This window comes from Nipponia nippon, unplaced genomic scaffold (assembly GCF_047370975.1).
Source record: "Nipponia nippon isolate SJK-2023a ecotype South Korea unplaced genomic scaffold, ASM4737097v1 scaffold_28, whole genome shotgun sequence".
Classification (NCBI taxonomy): domain Eukaryota; kingdom Metazoa; phylum Chordata; class Aves; order Pelecaniformes; family Threskiornithidae; genus Nipponia; species Nipponia nippon.
Window position 1 is genome coordinate 4,400,602 of NW_028262345.1, and position 16,743 is coordinate 4,417,344.

Genomic DNA, 16,743 nt, shown 5'->3' on the forward strand with positions numbered 1-16,743 from the left:
TTTTGTTTAGGCAGCAGGGAGGAAATTTTATCAAGTCATAATAGGAAAATGTGACCGAAACCTTTGAGATCTCTCAGCTAGTGGAAAGAGGAGCGGAAGGACACGGTGTGACCATAAGTCTAGAGAACCAGATTTGCTTCTTGTTGCTCACTTTCTCGTGATTCTTTGTGACCTTGGGCAGGTTGTTTAGTCTCTCTCTGCCTCGGTTTCTCTGCCGGTGAGCAGAGCCCTGCCTCCTGGGACATCTCGGATGCATTGGGTTTTGTGAAGTGCTTCAAGGTCCAGAGGCAGAAGACTGCTATGCAGTTGCACGGATCGCATGTGGTTGATGGTTTGGAAAGCTGGGGCTACACTGAGAAGAGCAGGGCTCATCAGCTCATTCCTGCACTGGAAAATGGTTTGGGGTGTGAGGAATCAGCCCGAGCCCTGGGGAGGAGGGGATGCGCTTTCCTGCAGCATGCATAGGTCCACAGAGGGGGATGGAGAGGACATGAGCTGTCGGGGCCCTTTCCCTCAGCCCCTGCCCAGGTGTTGGTCCCGCCAGGAGAAGGGCTGGCAGGGCTTGGCGCTGGGCTGTGGCTTGTGCCCCCCACCTTCCCCAGCAGCTGAAAAGAGGAGCGGCGTTTCCCCCGCAGTGCCGCAGGAGTTTGAGGGGAGCGGAAAAGGGCACCGACTCCAGAAGCACTGAGTGCAGCCCATCGCAGGGAGTCGGGATGTGAGAGGGGCAGGTTCCAGTCGGCTGGATTTCAACTGTGTACAGAAACTCCAAGGCCATGTTGCTTTCTGACAGCAAATCGATGCTGCTGTAAACACGAGAACAAAGGAGCTTGCAGAGGAGAGGGGGAAGGAACAAGGAAAAGGGAGAGATGAAGATCTGCTACGCAGCCAAAGCTAAAACAATGTTGGGAAAAGCTGAATTACTTCACCACCTATTCATACGCTGGCCAAAGCTGGTTGCTTGCCCATTCCCAAGGCCATCGAGGAAGTTGTGGCCTCAAGCGGATTAGGTGTGAGGGCGAGAGCCAGGAGCGCGGGGCGGCTCGGCTGCTTCTCTGCTCGGTAGCCCCCGGCCACTCGCTGGGAGCGCGATTCGCTCCCAAGGTTTAGCAACTGTTTAATCCCTGAGCCGAGGGGCTGGATGAGGCAGAGTCTGTACATGTGCAGCTGGTTAGGGCTGAGCGTGCCCTCCCCTGTAAAGAGTTGTGTCTCATGATGGATATCACTGGCAGGGTGAATTCCCATTCATTTGTCCTGTGGCTTCAGCAGTGCGAGTGGTTTCCATACAGATCCCGCAGGAGAGAACGCTGTGGAAAAATGTGGGTTTGGGAGCCAAGATGCTGGGACTTTCTTCTTCCCAGCTCTGCAGTGAAAGAGCAGATCTGGGGCCCGGCAGGTTTAAGTTTGGGACAGGGTCCGGCTCCTGACCTGATGTCGGGGTCACGCTAATGGACGGGTTTAGAGTGTAACCGATTGCGTATAGGCTGGTGAAAGGGCTATGTAAGATAGCCCAGCTCGGAGCACCGTGCCGATCTGCATGACAGAAACCCAGGTTTCCACCAGCGTTGATGGAGTGGGAAGGCGGTCAGATGCTTTGCAGGTACAACATGCCGTTGGAAGGTTCAGCCTTCAATGAAGGCAGGGTTTTCTTGTTTGGTTGGGGTTTTAAGCTCATATATTTTCTCTGGCTGTCATTGGGAAGGCCACATGGAAGAGCTTTAAGGACCGATCCTGAATGGGGAGAGGGGAGCTTGGCGCACACAGCTAGGTCTCGGAGTCTATCCATCTGTAAGGAATCAGCATAGCAACACTTAATATACTTCCCCAACATGGCAGTTGTGGGGCTTAATTAAACTGTGCGGAGTGCTCGGAGATCCTCAGATTAAAGGCTGTGTGTACAGTGAATTGCAAAAGCAAACAACATGAAATTTTCTGTGTGTTATGCTATAGCTGTCTTCATTTACAAGAAACAAATCATTTCATGTACCTCTTACATATAACTTGTTTATATAGGATGTGCTTATTATTCCAGTAGGAGGGAAATCTGGTAGTTTTGAGTATCGTTTCTGAATACGTAATCCACATAAGGCATAAAATTTGAATATGATGGTAAAGTAGTACCAATAGGTTTTTAAACTATATATGTGTGTGTAATTAGCTAAGGGAAACGTCATTGGTTTTAATAGGCCTAAAAGATGGAGGGAGGTAAATTTAATATAGTATAAAAATAAAAGTAATCCTAGCAAAAGACAAGCGTGGAGCGGTTACTAGAGTCGCCGCAGGCAGAGACAGTACATGTTTTGTGTCCAACAATAGCAGCGTACGTGACTTGAAATGCTCTTTCCTTATAAAACAAAATACCCACTGGTTTGGCTTATTAGCGCTAATCTTCAAAGGGAGAAGCAGTCCTGAGGTTCCTGGTTCAATTCATAAGTTCAGCTCTGCTCTGGCAGCGCTCGCTTGACAAAGTGCCATTGTTGCCCATGGCCGGGACCGAGTGTGTGTGTGTGAGGTTTAACCTTCTGCATTTCCCCTTTTCGGCTGCACAAGGAATGCCCAAAGCCATGCAGAAATATGTCTCTGATGTATAGTTTACATGTGAAAATGCTGCATTTGAACTTGCACTGACTCTGCTCAGAGTGGATCGGGTTAAATGAACTATTACAATGGCAGGAGCTCATCTGGAACTAATAATTTTTGAGGCCACCAAAAGTAAAAAGTAAAAAAAAAAAAAAAAGGGGGGGGGGGGAAGGAATCTTAGTGAGTTTGGTGGCCACTGACTAAAGCTTCTGCTGCCATCTACTGCACGTGGGTGGCAGTAGGGCCAGTTGGGAACTGCTCACTTTGGACCCAATCGGCCACAAAACAGGTTAAAGAGTGAATCATCGGTTCTGGTATGGATGGAGCAGGTTCACAGGTCTGCTCAGCCCTTCACATGAGCATAGCTGGGCTCTGGCTCAGGCTTTTCTCTAACCACTGCGGGGCATCTGATGGGTCTGTTACAAAGGGATCGGAACATGGTGCTTTAATTCTCGCAGGTTTTGAGCTGCGCTCGTTTTGCATTGTTGCCACTTGCTTAGGATTCACCACCGCAGAAGATTTTGGCTCCGATTTGGGGGGCCGTTAACAAAGCCCTCATCAATTGCAGGCAAGTGGCTGCATCACAAATCACACGACAAAACCGGCGCTCGGTGACCGACATCTGTTTTGTCTCAGAGAGCGCAGCACGAAAGAGCGATGCTGGTCGGTAGCCCCACCCGCTGGAACTGGCTCAAGCATTACCGTGCTTGCCGGCCTGGCTAGACAATAAACGGAGTCTATTTATTTATGATGGCTGGACTCTAGCAGGTCATTGGCATGGTCTCCAAGGGCGATGCATTCGAATCCCTTTCTCAATTTTCTCTCTTCCATCTCTCCAGGCTGCCTTCTATTCTTTGTGCCTATTCTCCCAGGAGATCTGGTCTTGAAACAAATAGCTCACCATCGTTGTGGCTCTTGGTTGCGAGGTTAAATAAGTTTAGGAGGAAAAGTACACTTGAAATGGTGCTGATCCAAATGAATGAGCCAAAAGCGCTATTGTCTTTACCAGCTCTGAGTCCGCCACGCTAATTTCCTGGGTACATAGACATGTTGGCTATGAGTTACATATAGCTACTGCAAAGTGGAACTGGATTGAAAATGAAGCTGGTCTTGTGACTAAACACACAACTGGGAATTGGCCTCTGGGCTTCTGTTTCTGGCTTTCTGAGGGATCTCAAGAAAGCCACGGCAGGGGGAAAGGAAAGCTCTGTGATTTCAGAAAGCCAGCCTAACCCCGATGCCGGGCCAGCAGCCCTCAAAGGCAATGCACGGAGGGTGTTAGGAGAGGACCTGCCACACTGCTCTCCGCTGGCAGCGTGAGCGGAGCCTCGGAAAGCTGCTCGGCGAAGGGGCGCTAAAAAAGCAGAGATACTTGGCGAGGTCTCTTCTCCAGCCTGCGGCACAGGGAGCACAGCTCCGAAGGCAGTGCATGTGCTTCAGAAGCAGAAAGGGGCTGCATTCAGCCAGCTCCTGTGTGTGGGGAATGTTCTTGCCACAATCATAGGTTTTGGGATTCATTTCACGTAGGCTGTAGTGTCTCACAGTCACAAGCTTCAGTGTGAGGTAGTCACCTGAAGTTCCCTTTATAGGTAAGAGTATATGACCTATTTTAAGACGAGGGGAAGCACACTCTGAACTGCTGTGCCCCATCCTTGGCTATAGAAGGGGCCTGGAGTGACCCTCTCAGCTTGGGCAAGGATCAATCCTGCTTAACATTACGTAGAGCCCAGGCCAGGAGGATCCTCCGACCTCTTTTCTATCTTCTTGCCATTACCCTTCAGGATCTCAGGCTTGGGGAAATAAAAATTGAGCAGGCAGCCACTCTGACAGTGGGAGGGAAAGGAAAAGGTGTAGAAAAATGTTTGAGAATGGCTCTTTCATGTTCCCAGTTCCTCCTTGGAGGGCATCGATTTCCCTCCACGGGCTACAGAAAGATTCAGGGAAAATAAGCATTCTCGTTTGGCCGGGCCACCCTGGAGATGTGAGGCTTGGTGATGTGAATGCCACGTTTTGTCCACCTCTGCCTCAGATCCTCCGTCTCTAAAATACGTTCCCCTTCTGTACAGCCAGTGTCAGGTTGTAACAAGCTTTAGGATGTATTTAATTAACTCCTACTCCGCTCACACCCCCATTCCCCATTCTCTGACTGTCTTCCTGGCTTTCGTTCCCAAATAGCTGTCTAGTTCCTTTTTCATCACCCTCGATCGTCCTCCAAAGCAGTGGGATTTTTTCCAGTCCAACCCCACGCAGGTGCTCTTGCCTAATATGAGGTCAGGTCTGCTCCCTGCTTCGCTCTGCAGGGCCTGGGGAGAGCAAATCTGCTGGGCATCATGTGAGCCCAGCTATGAGAGTTTGGGGGATGTGGGCTTCTGGATGCCTATAATTTACAGGGAAGAAATAAACCACACATCCTGGAAGAGCCCCGGACTGCTATTTTTCTTGCGTCCCACATTTGGCAGGTTGAGAGGTTTGTGGCAGGAGCCAAGATGTTGATGGTCAGCATGAATCTTTCCTTCCCACAGACCCTCTCTTCCCTCCTTAAAGCAGGGGTTGGGTTATCTGAGAGCTCTTGGCTCCTCCGTCCTGAATTCCAGCTTGAGTTCTGCTGTGAAATATCCTCAATTATTTCATCTTTCCTGCCGAGAAAGGCTAAACACAAACGTTCAGGAGTCTGGCACAAGAAACTCGGATTGCTTACTCAAAAGAGGATCCGCGAGCCAGAACTTCAGCTGCTCTCTCTCAAGATCAGAGCGCATCTCTTCTGCGAAATGCTTAACCCATGCTGGGAAGTGCTTTTACAGTCTTGGCCTTGCTGTATTTCCACCTGGTTTCCTTGCTTCTGCAGACAGCTCGCTAAGTCCTAAGTCGGTGCTTGTGGTCTGTCCGCTGGAAGGAGCCCCCGATGTTAGCTGTGGGAGAGATGTAGTTTCAGGAACAGCGGAGTGATGGGAGCCTGGATCCGGGCCTCCCGAATGGGTTTGCACCGTGTGTGCTCCAACCAGAGCTCCTCCGGTGGTTGGGCTCCTCCTTCTCGATGGGTTTTCGTCTATCTCGTAGTGGTGAAAAATCTTTTGCAGCAGGAATGCTCACTTGGATCTATCTGCTCTGCATAGTCTCCTGTTTTCAAGGAACACATAGGATAGTGGCATCTTCTGAGACCTCTCCCCCTTTGTCAGATGTGCTTGATTCAGAGGGTGCTATGGGGAAAGGGAGGCTCAGAGAAATATGCGTGAGCACCTAGCTGTGTTTCTTCACAGGACTCGGACTCTCTAGCCTGAAAGCAGCGGGGAAAAGAGAGCTGGATGCTTCCTGTGGCACGCTTGGGTTCAGATGTAAAACAAGAGACAACTGGGGTCTCAAAGAGAAAATGAAGTCACATAATGAGCAAAGCTGGGAGATATGAGAACTGCCAACATACTCAGCAATATTTCAGATACCATTATTCGTTAGGAGTCATTGCCTAATACCATTACCTAAAGTGTCTGAGAGCAGGGTATACCTACTTGCATGGGTACTATAGAGAGGCTATGAGAAACTCTCTTGTCTTTCAAGAGCTTTTTGCATTTAGAGGCTAGACAATAAGGAAAGGTCATAAAAGCAATAAAAAGGGAGAAGATACAAAGAAAAGAGCCAGGAAAAAAATTCCAGTGCAGGCTTCCAGGGCAGGTGGGTTTAGTCTGCACCCCTGACTTTCTGGCAGCTCTCCAGGTGATGGGTCTGAAGATGAGGATCAGGTGAGGGCCAGTGGGTTCTTGATATAAAAAGTCCACAGGCAGCCCAAGGAAAGGTTTGTAAGTGGGACGGTGGGCAGCAGAGGCTGGGTCACTCACAGCGATATTTCTTCAGTTCATCACAAGGTAACTTGATAAATACAGTTCTGGTGAAGGCAGTAAAGGATTAGGGGGAAAATCTTTCCTATGCATAAAAATCTGCAAGTTTTGTTAGGAGGGGAGGCATTAACAGATCTTTTTTCTGTCAAGCCTTTGCTCTGTTGAGATTCTCTCAGTGACACTTAGCACTGAAGCTTTAGAGTCACATTGGCTGCTTTAGCAGAAAGTAGGTGCATGGGAATGAGGTGTAACTTCACGTACCTACTGGGGGGAGCAATCTATTGCAGCAACAATAGGGAAAAATCAGCTTCATTCATGAAGAAGGTGGCAACCGGGAGGAAGGAATGGCTGTTTGTTAATGTTGCCTTAAGCTAAACATTAATGAAGTGGAACACTTAAGATGCTTGTATGCCTCAATTATGTCCACCAAGCTCACATGTTGCCTTTCCAATTACGTAGGCTAAAAAATGATGTACGTGTGAAGCGACTGCTACCGGCTTGGTACCTCTCTTCGCGAGTAGTAATTCTGCTTTCTTTCAGCTGCTTGGCTGTCAGATGTATGTGCATACACAGGGTTTCAAACAGCAACAGCCGAAGAGTGCAAACGCCCCACGTGGTGATGTGGAAATGGATTTTAACCAGGGAAATAATGTGCAATGTGAGCAGCAAGCCCAGCTTAGCGCCGGTCATGATGTTCTGCAAACATGGAGGTGAAGCTCGGGAGGGCTCGAAATGTTGTCTGGTGTCTGAGAGTGTTGCTTGCTGACTGGTGCTGACCTTGAAGGAAAGGACTGAGAACTAGCCAGATACGTGATTGCATTATGAATGCTAGCGGTACCTTTCTAGTAGGACTGTGCTGCTCCTTCTGTAGAAAACTCAATTGTTCTGTTTCTGATGATCCTGTTAGGTTATACAACACATCCTTCTAATGTAAAACAAAATTCAAATACGGTTCAGAAAAAAAATCTCCCTTTTATTGCACTAGACACACAGAGGCTAGATAATAATTTCGGAAACCGGAAGTTGTTTTGTTTACCCAGTCCATTTTTATTATTATCATTAAGTGGAAAAAAATTGACAGACAAAAATTCCTTCAAAATTGTGCAATAACAACATAGCAGAAATCAGTGAATGAAAAAAAAAAAAAAGACACAGAATAGCAATTCAAATGGTATAGTGTTAAACTTCACTTAAGGAACCAGATTAGAAGTTGACACTACCTCTAAAAAACTCATTATAGACTGGCTGCTTGTAGACTGCTGCACATTTTGAGGGATTAATTATAAATGTTATGGCTAGTTCCAGTAACAAAGATGCTCTCCGGGTCCAAGAGTACCCGAATTGCACGATTTCCCTTCTGAAGTCCATTTGAAGGAGACTTGAAAGTTGTTTAGGGTAATGTTGTTTTGGTCTTTCCTGAACACAGTTTTACATTGCCACCAGCAAATTAGTGAAGTTTGTCATTAAATACTTCTCTGTCCCTACAAAGAGATTTCAAGCATATGCAGATCCTAGGACTGAAATCTGCCCTGTGAGGAAACAGTGTGCTGCTCAGTGAGCGTCGCTGGCTTAGGTGAGGTTTCCCTGGTGGCCAATATGAGTTTGGGGCTGCTTTTGGTGACTCTAGAAACAGGATTAGTAAATAATCCCATCTTGTTGGTTGTCTGGGCGAGGCAGATCCCCCTCCACCCAGACAGGAGCTTTCAAGTCACTTCTTCCGGAGTTTCTAGAAACCAGCAGGAAGCAATACCATTTGGTGACCTGAAAACACCAAGGTCCTTTGGTCACGAGGCCAAAAGATGATGGCGTGGATGTTGGTAGCCAGCGTTGTCATGGCACATGCTCCCTCACGCTCGTATGGTCTCTCCTCCCCTTTCTGGCTGGGTATGCGCTCGTATACGTCTATATGTAACTTGATCTCTGTCCAAGGAAAATAGTCTTTTCCCCATACTAAATCTGCAGCTCTCTCCTGCTAATGTTGTGTGAAGGTAGGAGCACATGGAACAAGTTATGGCAGGGTTAGCTGGGGCGTGAACTTACAGCACACCAGCTATCCTGCATATGAAATATCTGCATGCACAGTTTTCCCCTGTGGTCAGCACGACATGCTTCACCCCTCTCTGAAATTCCTCTCAGCGTTTACCTGGGGTTTAGCCGAGCAGCAGAGGAGCCGTAAGCTCGTGCTCCGGCTCGCTCCCGTGCGTGCCCAGAGCGGGTGCTGGGCTCCGCGGAGGTGGTCACGTGTGCAGGTCGCTGAGGGACCTCCATTTTACAGAGGAGGCAGCCGATGGCCAAAGGAGTGATGTGACTTATTCAGGCTGAGAGAGTCACTTTTTTGACCTTGAACGAGTGTTCAGATCTCAAGCCTGGAAAATGGCACTTCCTTGTCCTTCTCGCAAAAATCAAAACCTCCACCCCCCAAAAAATACAGAAAAAAACCTTAAAAAAAACCCGAGCCAAAGCAAAACAAACCTCACAGTCCAAAACCCCACCAGATTTTAGTGTTCAACTTTAGTCTTTTGTTCAAATGGACTGAAGAGTACCAGCAGGCATCTGCAGTGAAATCTGCAATGGATGCAAACACAAATTAACTGGAAGAAGTTCCTCCTAACCAGGGTACTTTTCACACTCCTTTTTTTCTTTATGGATCCAAACATTTCAGTGGGTTCCTATGAGGTAAACCCAAGTCACCTCCCAAAAGTTAGGGTAATGATTCACATTGCATAAGGCTACTGAAACAAAACCAGAACAAAATACGTGTCCACATCCATGGTACCATATTTACACCAGAACCCTCCCACCCCCTATACGTCTCTGTGAACAAGATTCCGTGCTTCAAAAGTTCATAAAAATATACAATTTACCCAGAACTGCATCTGTCCCGCTCGCTCCCTGCCTGGGGCTTGGAGGTCTCTATCTCTATATAAAATACACTAGCCCTGTGAAGTTGCTTTGCTGAGAGCACAGCAGTGATTTTTGCAATGCAGGGAAAGTCTCAGAGGGTAGCGTGTGCCTGTGCATTACAGTCCCGTGCACATAAGGTAAACTCCGCTTTGCACAGAGCCTGCCTGCTGCAATGCCCCCAAACCCCAGTGCAACGCAGGGGCGACTCTGCAGACCGAGCGCAGAGGGCTCTGTTCCACCCACATTGTGTTAGTGAGGCACAGGTAACTAGGAGTGTTGCTTTTGAGTACAGAATTACAACAAAATGCTTTGCTGGCAATAGACTGAGCTCCGTACGAGTGTCGCCGAGCCACGGGTACAAAGGAGCCTTTCAGAGTGGCCAGAAGTGACCTGTCCCCCAGCTGATGCTCAAAAGCATCCAACCACGGGATTTCTGCAGAATATAAAGTGGTTACAAGGGTCCACCTTGGCATCTGTCTCCCAGACAGCGTCATGAGATGGGCTAAATTCTACTTGCCATACTCGAGCAGGATTTACCCTACGGGAGTAGTGATATTTAACCAGTAGTAATTCTCACCAGGGAGGTACCATCTTCTGGGATACTATTCTGTAGTTTTCCGTTACCTGTGCCAGAAATATTTGCTTCCTTATGGAAGGAGTTCAGTACTCTTTATCTCTGCTTTTAGGCTTTCTTTCCTGTATAAAATCTTTTGATTTATATCTTTAGAATAGTTTAGCCTCTGGGTCAGACTCTGGTCTCCCTATATAGCTGTATTTCTGGGCAAATTGAGCTATATATACCGGGTTGATTTACTCAAATTTTTTTACTCCTGAACAGCACCTGACCTACTAAGTAGGTAAAAATATTGCAACTCTGCAAGCCCACTGCTACTTATAAAAATATGATTGTAGTTTGGTCCCAGCTTTGGGGGGAAAAAACTGTCACCGGGAATGATAACACCAGTAATTGAAAATAGAGTTAGTATTTCTATAGAGTATCAAACCATACAGAACTTCAACTTTTTATACATTTTCTGCATGTGAAATTAAATGGATCAGTCATGTATCAAAACATAGTTGGCCTCTCTCATTTCATCTGTAGGAAGACTGCAATTATAACTTAATTTACACTGCAAAAATACTTTTGGTTTAAACAAAGAAAACGGTGTGACAAGACAGTGTGCTGTATTTTACTGGTGTGAAGCTTTGCATATATAGAGCATGGACAGGCGTGACCCGTGAACATCCGCTCGTGTCGTCGCTCTTGGGTTGGCAAGTAGTTGGATTCGTGGTGAGACCGACATTTTGCTATCACAAGAAAAGCTTGACAATGGTAACCAGACATTTCTACTGCTTAGCTCTGTAGACAGCATTATGTCTACTGGAAACGTGAGGTGACTAGTGATGGGAAAATTATATATATGCGTGTATATATATGTTACTTCTAAAGCCGAAGGTATAACTACAGCTACTTATAGGAAATCCTAACGAAGGAGGATTGAATCCCTGCTGTAAACCAACTGAATTTAGATGTTTAGTAATTACTGCTCTGTATGACTGGAAAATCTGTATGCGAAGCTGTTTCCTACTTGCGCACAGTGGAGGCTCCCCCTTCCGTCCCACCGACATATTAGCATCTTAGGGAAGCTCCACGGAGGAAAGGTGTCCTGATTAGCTGGGAAGTGTGTCTTAAGGTGCGCGCTATAACTTCAGGTAGTGGTAAGTTTTTTCAGTGATGTTATTGACGTAAACTATAGATTAATTAGGCCATGCGTGATGGGAATGGTCAGCAGCTCTGTAACTGCAGGTGCCCTCTGAAGGGGTTTGGGCAGCGGTGGGAAGGTGGGGCATGGCATGGACTGTTGTTACTGCACACCTGAAAGTGAGGGTCAAAACCGCAAAGCCTGGGCGCTTGCACAGCGCTGCAAAAGGACGCTGCAGCGCTGCTGCCCAGGAGTAATCGCACTCCTGCGGGCAGAGCCCCAGAAACCCTCCTGTTAATGGCCCGTGGCGTGCCACGTCCACGTGCAAGGGTTTGCATGGCCCTCGGCAGCACGGCGTGGTAGGGACGCTTTTGGCTTATAGGTACGGCAGCAGGAAGCTAAACTCAACCGTGAAGTATGTGCTGCAGTATCTTGACTTGGGCTCTGAGATTGCCGAAAGATTGGGTCTTTTAATAAGGGGGAAAATATGTAAAAATAAGGGGTTTTATTATCATGGCAAGAACGATGATGGGGATGCCAAGATACTACTGCCTTGCAAGATAAAGTGGCACATGTTCTACACAATAACGTGTACAATGTCTGACGACTTTGGAAATCTGTTCTCAAGCAGATTTCCCAATAAATTAACACAACAAAAATACTTTCATATAAAACAAAGTCCAAAGGATTTTTTTTAAAGTAAAAGCAAAACCTTCAGGGACTATATTACTTATCTCTCTCTACATATATAATCTCCTGAAATTTTTTTAAATAAATTTATTCTTGTCTTAGAAAAATAAAACGAGTAGCCAATTTAGTCAACGGAAAATATCTCACAGACTTAAAAGCATGCCCAGCAAGCATAGCCTTGTAAGACTAAATTAATGTTAAATCAAAGCAATTTGTTGCTAAACCAACCTAGTCTGCAATTCACAGTTGATTACTACAAAGTGGTTTTTTAAAATTTTTTTGGCCCATATAAAAATAACATATTGCAACTCAAAGTGCATTTTTAAAATAAACAATCGACTATTTTTATCAAATAAAATATTTACACCATTTGGTTTTTACAGTCAGAAATGCGCTTCATGCGATGACCATGGGAACATCATCTGAAAATCCAGTTATCATTGGGGCTTCGTCATCCTCATCTCCTGAAAAACAAACCCAGAGTGCTGTTATGCTGCCCTTAGCGTTTCACAGGGCACGACTAAACAGGCTACCGAAGCTGGCCACACGACTGCCCTCAAAACCAGTATATTGTGGCCTCGCTCGTGCTCTTACCTGCTTGTTATATCTGTTATAATCAGGTTTTAACTGATTTGTATTAGAGGGAGTGGTTTAAGTTGATAAAAACATTTATCCTGCGCCAGCTTTGTACTCTTAGGACAAGATCAAATCCATAGAGATTTTTACGCCAAAGGTGGCCCAAAGCATGATCGAGAAGTTAGGTCTTGCACCGAGTTCACATCCTTAAGGCTGCGCTGAAATGCCATTGCATGAAACCAAGGGCTACGTACCTAAATCGTCTCCAGAGGAGAATATGGCCGAGCCCAGGCGGGAGCTGTAGTGGCTGTTCGCAAAGGCAGTGAAGCTGTTCTGCAGCCGTCTGTGCCTCATGTACAGCACCACGAAGCCAATCCCGAGGGTCACCAGCAGCAGGAACAGCACCGGTACCACGATGGCAGCGACGTCTGTGGATCTGCCGGTTTTTGTTGCAGAGAAGTCTTCACCTGCAGATGAGGGAGGGAAAGAAGTGCCGTTAGCAACGGATAGCACATTTCTTCAGTGAGTTTGTGAGGTTTTTGTCAGTCTTTGTTAAGGAGGATGGGGAAAAGGCAAGGGACTTACCAGTTCCTAGTTCATCATAGAGAAGTGTGGCCGGCTCGCCGCACATCTGCCCGCTGTACAGGCACCTGGCCTGAACGGTGAATGAATAGTTGTGACCTATCTTCAGGTTGGAAACTTTGAAGAAGTTTTCTGTCGTGTTCCCGAGATAAGCAGTAATGTTCATCAGGCTGTCAAACATGTGAATCTCGTAACCCTGAGAGTTGTGAAAACAAAGACACAAACCCCAAATCACTTGGCTGCAGAGGTCAGGTTTGCTCTTTCTGACAGGGCTTTGAAACTTGTTTTTCCTCCTGAATCTAGCTTTGATGAAATGCATTGGGCTATCAGCTGGGAGAGTGCAATGTGGAGCCTCCTCCAGGCATCCGTCAGTGTGCATCGACCTTGGCCAGTTCAGGGAGGGGAGAAGAGTTCCGTCTGTCTGGTTCACTCTGTTCTTAGCATCCACCTGAGACCACCCAAAATAGAGTCCAGTAACGGTGCTGGCTTTTTTGGTGTAGTTTGCTACCTGCCCCGGCCCTGACAGAGCACATGTCACAGATCGTCTATCAAAGTCTAAATAATGGCAATTCTCAGATGCTACCGATGTGCTTCCCGGCACGGCGGGGCAGTGTCCTATTCCCAGTCCTTTCACACGTGTGACAGCTGACCTTTTTCAAGAAGATAATTATGTTCCTAAAAGGTGACAGATTGGATCTATCAGCTTTAGTGCCTTAGTCATGATAAGAATTGAAGTGAGCTCTGTGTATAGGGCTCATCAAGGACACTTAGGGGAGCAGAGAGTACAAGTGTATTTCAAAGAGTCTGTGAAAGGAGCCTTGCAGTGACTCTGCTCTAGGTTTTTCTGAAACACTGCCTGTAGGATGGGAGAGACAGCACAACTTACCCGGCTTTCATTGAAATTACTTTCCTTTAATGCCAAACTCTTCCAAAAAAGCAGAATATGGTCATTTTCTGTTATAATTTTTAAGGCGTCCGGTGCAGACAGTGGAACTGCAAAGGAGAAAAAATGGCAGGCGGGTTAGGTTTTAACACTGGTGACAATTTTCTTCTGGCTGAGAAACAGCAATGGGGTCACTTCTGAAACTTTGTATTTTTTAGGGATCGGCACAATACTCTGCTTAGAAAAGGGCCGTACTGGAGGAGAGGATACTGTGGCGTGTAATCTGGTAGGAGTTTTTCAGTGCGTTTTTATGGTAGGACCGTTCTGGTACTTCACGGTGTTTACACAGCCAAACATGGGTGTCTTTCCCATCTCCATCTAGGCAGGAGAAAAACTCCCCGGCTATCATTTGGGAGGCTTCCTCTCCGCTGCTGTTGTTCGGGGGTTTAATTGCCTTCCCTGGGAGCTGCAGGGAGGCCTCTCAGAATTGGGCTTTGGCTGTGGGAAAGGACTAAGCGATGCAGAAACACTACTGTAGCCTCCACCCAGCAGAGCGGTGGGATGGATGGTGCGTGGGATGGGTGCTGGATTCCCTCTAGTGGACAGTGCTGCAAGGACTCGCCCTGGCACCCACCCAGGAGTACTTTTTCCTTTACCTGTGTTGATCTTCATGCTGGATTCTTTGCTCATATTTCCCAGTTGAACAATCACGTGGTATTTGCCTCCCGGTTCAAGTTTCTTAATGGTGTACTCCACCGTGCTGTTCCGGGTTTTCACTTTGTAGATTTTATCTGTTTTTCTTACTAAATCTTTAACTGCGACAGCATATAACTGGAGGGGGAGGAAAGGCACACACAGTGAAAGATTTTCCTTTCCTGCAGACTTGCTAGCAATCTCATACAACGGTAGGAATTAGACGCGAGGGGACAAAATTTAAATTAAACCATGCCTGCACTCTACAGAAAGCCTGAAAAGTAAGATTTCAAGCCTTTTGCTGGACTAGCTGGATCCCTGCCCGAGATCCGTATTTACAGATAGAGAAAAAGCAGTTACTGGAACAGATGAGGGCAGGAGGAAATCTCAGGTTGTATTTCTTAATGAATCACAAGGATGCAATGCAAACTCCTGCCCTGTCAAAGTTTCCAGTTTTGCTGGGAAGATACACACCTTTAAACCTTTGCTGTTAAAGTCTCTGGACCAGAATAGGAGCAGAAAGCTTGCTGAGAAAATGACTCGCCTTCAACGGAGCGAGACCTGACTGTACGCTAGCAGGCCAGAAAACAGAACCGGGCTTTGTTGGGGCTGCGCCGGTGCGGCTGGAGCGGGAGGCAGAGCCCACAGACCGGCTGGCCCGACGCCTGTCCTGCTGGTGCGAGGGCTGTGCTCAGGCACCGGCCAGGCCGGACTCCAGGGCAAAGCTAAAGCTCAGAATGGTGTTTCAGCACATGCTCAAGTTTGCTTTCAGACTCAGCCAGCAAAAGGTATCCCAGACCTGGCTCTTTTTTAAATGCAGTGTGAATGTTGTAGGCCACAGCTAATGGCCAGTACTGTGAAGAGAGGAAATGCAGGTCCCGGAGGCGTCAGCATCTTGACAACAACTATTTAGATGGAGGGTAGACCTGATCTCAGACTCAGTTCTCCATCAGCAGCAGGGCAGGGATCTGTCTTTGAGCCAGGGTTTTGCATGCAAAGGGACAGGAGAAGGTGCTGTGAGATACTACCATGTCCTGGTCGGGCGAATCGTAGGGCGATTCCCACTTAATGACTGCGAACGTCTTTCCGGTGTGCACGGAGTGGAGGTGCCGAGGGGGAAGCCGGTTGTCAGGGATCATCTTCACCACGACGTAGTCGGATGGTGGCCCTTGGTAGGGAGACATCACACGGACCTTGAAGGGATGACACAGTGGTTAATGCTGTGCCTGCACCCTTCGGTACCAAACTACAGCCCGCAGCGCAGGTAGGAGGGGGAACAGAAAAGTGAGCCTACCAGAAACAGGTACTGCTCGTCCCGCTGCACGATCACAGTGATGTTGTGGGAGGTTGTGGTGGCGTTGTGAGGGCTTCTGTACAGCTCTAGGAAGGATGTGGCGTAGAAGATGCCATAGACCTGCGGAGGAAGAGCACAACACGGACGGTACAGATTTTGGCAAGGGCTGGAGCTCCTACCCAAACTTTCACTGGCTGTCGCTTTTTAGGGACATGATGCAAAGACCCTTTTTCCTCTGGGCACTCTCTCCTGCCCAAGTTCAGGTTCAGTCTGCCCACTCGCTGCTGCTCTCCCCACCATAAATCCTGGGCTCAGCTCTGATGACAGAGCAGTCAACTGAACGACCACTGGAGCATCATGCTATCTGTATTTCAGCCACTTCTCCACTGGATCAGTGGCTAACAAACAGACAACAAGAAAGCTTTCCTTGCTTCTGTTTAAGGGGCAGCAGGTGCTTTGCCTTGTTTTTTGAGCATAAAATTTTCAGGGCCTTGCAAGTCAATCCCTACAAATAATTCTGTTTTAAGATTTTGCTTGTGTTTTGAGGCTCTGAGCTAGACTCTGTCCTGGCTGGTGAGAAAAGAGAGTCGGTGCCTTACGACATTCCTCGGTCCGGTCCAGCTGCACTCCACCGCAGTCTGGTTGATGGCCTTGGCTTTGAGACTTGGTGATGCAGGTCTTGTTCCACTGGTCACCACATGTACAAAAGACAGAGGGCTGTCACCCAGCTCCGTCTTAGCCCAAGCAGAAATTTCATAGGGGGTGTGTGCTGTCAAATTTGCCACTGAGCAAGAAAAGAAACGTGCACTATTAGGTGAGGCAAAGTACTGCAATGGCAGGGTGAGAGCACTAGGAAATGGTCAGCAGCATCAAACAATCTTAGACAGGAGCCTGCCTCTCTCTTGGTTTGTGTTTCGATTCATTTTGAGTAATTTCCTTTATACAGAAGCACCTGGGGCTCTGGTATCTAACCTAGCCTGTCCTTTTCTGTATTGGGATGCTTTCCCATAT

General features: G+C 47.4%; 1 protein-coding gene across 1 annotated transcript in view; it reads right to left on the bottom strand.

Annotated features, from left to right (window-relative positions):
* Window positions 1–7,359: 7,359 nt before the first annotated feature.
* The window catches only part of SORL1 (sortilin related receptor 1), a 53,279-nt gene continuing 43,895 nt past the window's right edge, over window positions 7,360–16,743 (bottom strand). The window contains exons 41-48 of the mRNA XM_087763236.1: window positions 16,332–16,516; window positions 15,733–15,852; window positions 15,467–15,631; window positions 14,402–14,576; window positions 13,749–13,855; window positions 12,866–13,058; window positions 12,535–12,747; window positions 7,360–12,168 (exon numbers count right to left, since the gene is read on the bottom strand). Of these exons, the coding sequence (XP_087619362.1) occupies window positions 12,101–12,168; window positions 12,535–12,747; window positions 12,866–13,058; window positions 13,749–13,855; window positions 14,402–14,576; window positions 15,467–15,631; window positions 15,733–15,852; window positions 16,332–16,516 (1,226 nt within the window). The 3' untranslated portion in view covers window positions 7,360–12,100. The remainder of the gene's footprint in view (window positions 12,169–12,534; window positions 12,748–12,865; window positions 13,059–13,748; window positions 13,856–14,401; window positions 14,577–15,466; window positions 15,632–15,732; window positions 15,853–16,331; window positions 16,517–16,743) is intronic.